Here is a 1,909-nt window from a genome sequence, read left to right as displayed (position 1 = left end):
AATCCGCCACAACTTTCTTGGTTATCGGCTTGTGAGAAGTTGCTTCCACCCACTCGGTGAAGTTATCAATGGCAACCAAAATAAACCTATGTCCATTAGAAGCGGCTGGCTCTATCATACCGATGACATCCATACCCTAAACTACGAATGACCAAGGTGAACTCATAACATTGAGTTCGTGAGGCGGCACTCGGATCAAATCAGCATGCACTTGACATATATGTCATTTCAGCACAAACTTGCAACAATCATGCTCCATAGTCATCCAAAAAATAGCCGGCTCGAAGGATCTTTCTCCCCAAAGTGAGCCCATTCATATGCTTACCATAAACTCTAGAATGTATTTGTTCGATAAGCTTCGCAACTTCAACAAAATCGATACATCTGAGGAGACTTAAATCTGAAGTCCTCTTATAAATTACTTCTCCACTCAGAAAGAAATTGAGGGCCAAACGGAGTATTGATTTCTTCTTGTTAGACGTCGCATTCTCAGGATAAGTTTCGGACTTTAAATATTTTTTAATATCAAGAGACCATGGCAAACCGTTGGGTTCTTCTTCAACATAGGAACAATGTACTGGTTTCTCCTTTATCTTTATATCCATAGGATCAAAATAATCAGCATCTGGATGTTTAATCAGTGTGCCGATGGTGGCAGGATCATCGGCCAACTCATTATGTATTATGGGAGTATGTCTGAACTCAATCTTAGGGAATCTTTTGCACAACTTCCGTATGTACTGCACGTATGGCATAATTTTAGGTTTTTCCACAACCCATTCTCCTTGTACCCGATGAATTAACAAATATGAATCTCAAATAACCAGAAACTCGTGGACATTCATGTCAATGGCCATTATCAATCCAAGAATACAATCTTCATATTCAGCCATGTTGTTTGTGTAATTAAATCGGAGATTAGCTACCATGGTATAGTGTTGACCACATTCTGACACTAAAACTGCTCCAATCCCTCTTCCTTGGTGATTTTCCACTCAATCAAAGAATAACCTCCAACCCGGATATGCTTCAGAAATATCTTCACCCACAAATGATACTGATTCATCAGGAAAATAAGTCTTTAGCGGTTCATACTCTTCATAGACAAGATTTTCCACAAGATGATCAGCCAAGGCTTGTGCTTTTATCGCCTTCTGAGTCACATACACAATATCAAATTCACTCAAAAGCATTTGCCATTTAGCCAACTTTCTGGTCGGGATCGCCTTCTGGAAAATATACTTCAACGGGTCCATCCTTGAAATGAGATATGTAGAACAAGAAGACAAATAATGCTTCAATTTCTGGGTAATCCAATTTATAGCACACCATGTTCTTTCTAAAAGAGTATGACGAGACTCATATGGAGTGAACTTTTTGCTTATGTAATAAATTACTCGCTCCTTCTTCCATGTCTCGTCATGTTGACCAAGTACGCATCCAACTGCGTTATCTAAAACATACAAATATAGCAACAACAGCTCCCTTCTCACGGAGGAACCAACACCGGTGGATTGAACAGATAGTTCTTGATAGTATCGAAAGCATTCTGACACTCTTCAGTCCATTTTGTCAAATCATCTTTCTTCAACAGCTTGAAGATAGGCTCACACACCACAGTTGATTGAGCTATGAATCAACTAATGTAGTTCAACCTCCCTAAGAAACTCATCACTTCCTTCTTAGACTATGAAGGCGGTAATTCCTGAATCCACTTGATCTTGAAAGGATCGAGCTCAATACCCCTCCTGCTGACTATAAGTCCATACAACTTGCCAGCCGGCACTCCAAAAACACGTTTGGCAGGATTTAGCTTCAAGTTGTAACGACGTAGACGATCAAAGAACTTTCTAAAATGAGTCAAATTGTCTGAACTCTCGCGGGACTTCATTATGACGCCATCTACATA

General features: G+C 39.8%; 1 protein-coding gene across 1 annotated transcript; it reads right to left on the bottom strand.

The window, feature by feature from the left end:
• Nucleotides 1-248: 248 nt before the first annotated feature.
• LOC107001166 lies at nucleotides 249-929 on the bottom strand. Its single transcript, XM_015199317.1, has 2 exons — nucleotides 825-929; nucleotides 249-740 (listed from the first exon to the last, which is right to left on the bottom strand). The coding sequence occupies exons 1-2, from the start codon at nucleotides 927-929 to the stop codon at nucleotides 249-251; spliced, it is 597 nt and encodes a 198-aa protein (XP_015054803.1).
• Between the last annotated feature and the right edge of the window lie 980 nt (nucleotides 930-1,909).

The sequence above is a fragment of the Solanum pennellii genome, chromosome 10 (assembly GCF_001406875.1).
Source record: "Solanum pennellii chromosome 10, SPENNV200".
NCBI lineage: Eukaryota > Viridiplantae > Streptophyta > Magnoliopsida > Solanales > Solanaceae > Solanum > Solanum pennellii.
Note: the sequence above shows the minus strand (reverse complement) of the source record. Positions and strands in the feature narration are given on the sequence as shown.